This window comes from Xyrauchen texanus, chromosome 2, assembly GCF_025860055.1.
Source record: "Xyrauchen texanus isolate HMW12.3.18 chromosome 2, RBS_HiC_50CHRs, whole genome shotgun sequence".
NCBI lineage: Eukaryota > Metazoa > Chordata > Actinopteri > Cypriniformes > Catostomidae > Xyrauchen > Xyrauchen texanus.
In genome coordinates this window covers 2,945,901-2,947,098 of record NC_068277.1, presented here as the reverse complement: position 1 = coordinate 2,947,098, position 1,198 = coordinate 2,945,901, and the positions used below count along the sequence as shown (strand labels likewise).

Sequence of the window (1,198 nt, the reverse complement as noted above, 5' to 3'; positions counted from 1 at the left end):
GGAACGTTCTATTAATGTAAAGAAAACTTTCCTAGCTAACCAACAGGGAACATTCGAAATGTTTGTTCTGGGAACCAAAAATTGTTAACTGGGTTTTAACCTACAAGGTTTCTCTTATAATAATCTGAGATTAAATATAGATATATTATATTATGTGTGCATACGTTTAATCAAGTTATTCATGTTTAATCTGTTTTGAAGTAGATACTGTTTATTTGTTTTCCCCAGAATGATACTTGATTCTTTGTGTAGCTTTATAAATAACATTAACCTTTTAGAGTCAACACTGCGTTTATAAATTTGAGGTACGAATGATAAAATGTAACTTTAACCTCACACTTTGTATTTCACAAGGTTTCATTATGTGTATTATCTATCTCACAATATTCATGCATATAAGATATCATCACTCTCTTATAGTTAAATTGGGCGGCTCTTAAAAGAGCCTTTGTGTTTCAGTGAATCAGACTTTAGTCCGTTTACTTCTTGGCGGGTTTCTCGGTCTTCTTGGGCAGCAGCACAGCCTGGATGTTGGGCAGCACACCACCCTGAGCGATGGTCACTCCACCCAAGAGTTTGTTCAACTCCTCGTCGTTCCGCACTGCCAGCTGCAGGTGACGGGGAATGATACGAGTCTTCTTGTTGTCCCGAGCGGCGTTTCCGGCCAACTCCAGGATTTCAGCGGTGAGATACTCGAGCACAGCGGCCAGATAAACAGGAGCACCGGCACCAACGCGCTGTGCGTAGTTTCCTTTGCGGAGCAGCCTGTGAACACGACCGACGGGGAACTGCAGTCCTGCCCTGGAGGAACGAGTTTTAGCCTTTGCTCGCGCTTTACCGCCGGTTTTACCTCTGCCGCTCATTTTCGATCAGTAGTAAACAGTGTTATATTACAGAGAAATACTGGGCAGTCGAGTTCCCGATTACAGTATTTATAAGAGTGTGTCAGACGCCTATTGGCTAGAGTCTGGAAAACATTCTAACCAATCACTGCTCTTCACTCCAAACTCCAAACCACGCCCCTCTCTCTGACGATGAACGTGTTCAAGAGTGAGTTTCAACTCTTTTAAAGGTTTATAAAATAAAGGAGATAAAATACAGAAACAACTTTTGTGTAATCATTTTTATACATTTGAACTTAGAAATTAAACTGAAGTAGAGTTAGTGTAATATAAATAAATATATTTATAATAAAAAA

The 1,198-nt window shown here is 39.9% G+C and overlaps 1 protein-coding gene across 1 annotated transcript; it reads right to left on the bottom strand.

The window, feature by feature from the left end:
• Window positions 1-479: 479 nt before the first annotated feature.
• LOC127617490 (histone H2A-like) lies at window positions 480-873 on the bottom strand. The gene has a single exon (XM_052089468.1). It carries the CDS (start codon window positions 861-863, stop codon window positions 480-482), a length of 384 nt encoding a protein of 127 aa, XP_051945428.1. The 5' UTR covers window positions 864-873.
• Window positions 874-1,198: the final 325 nt, after the last annotated feature.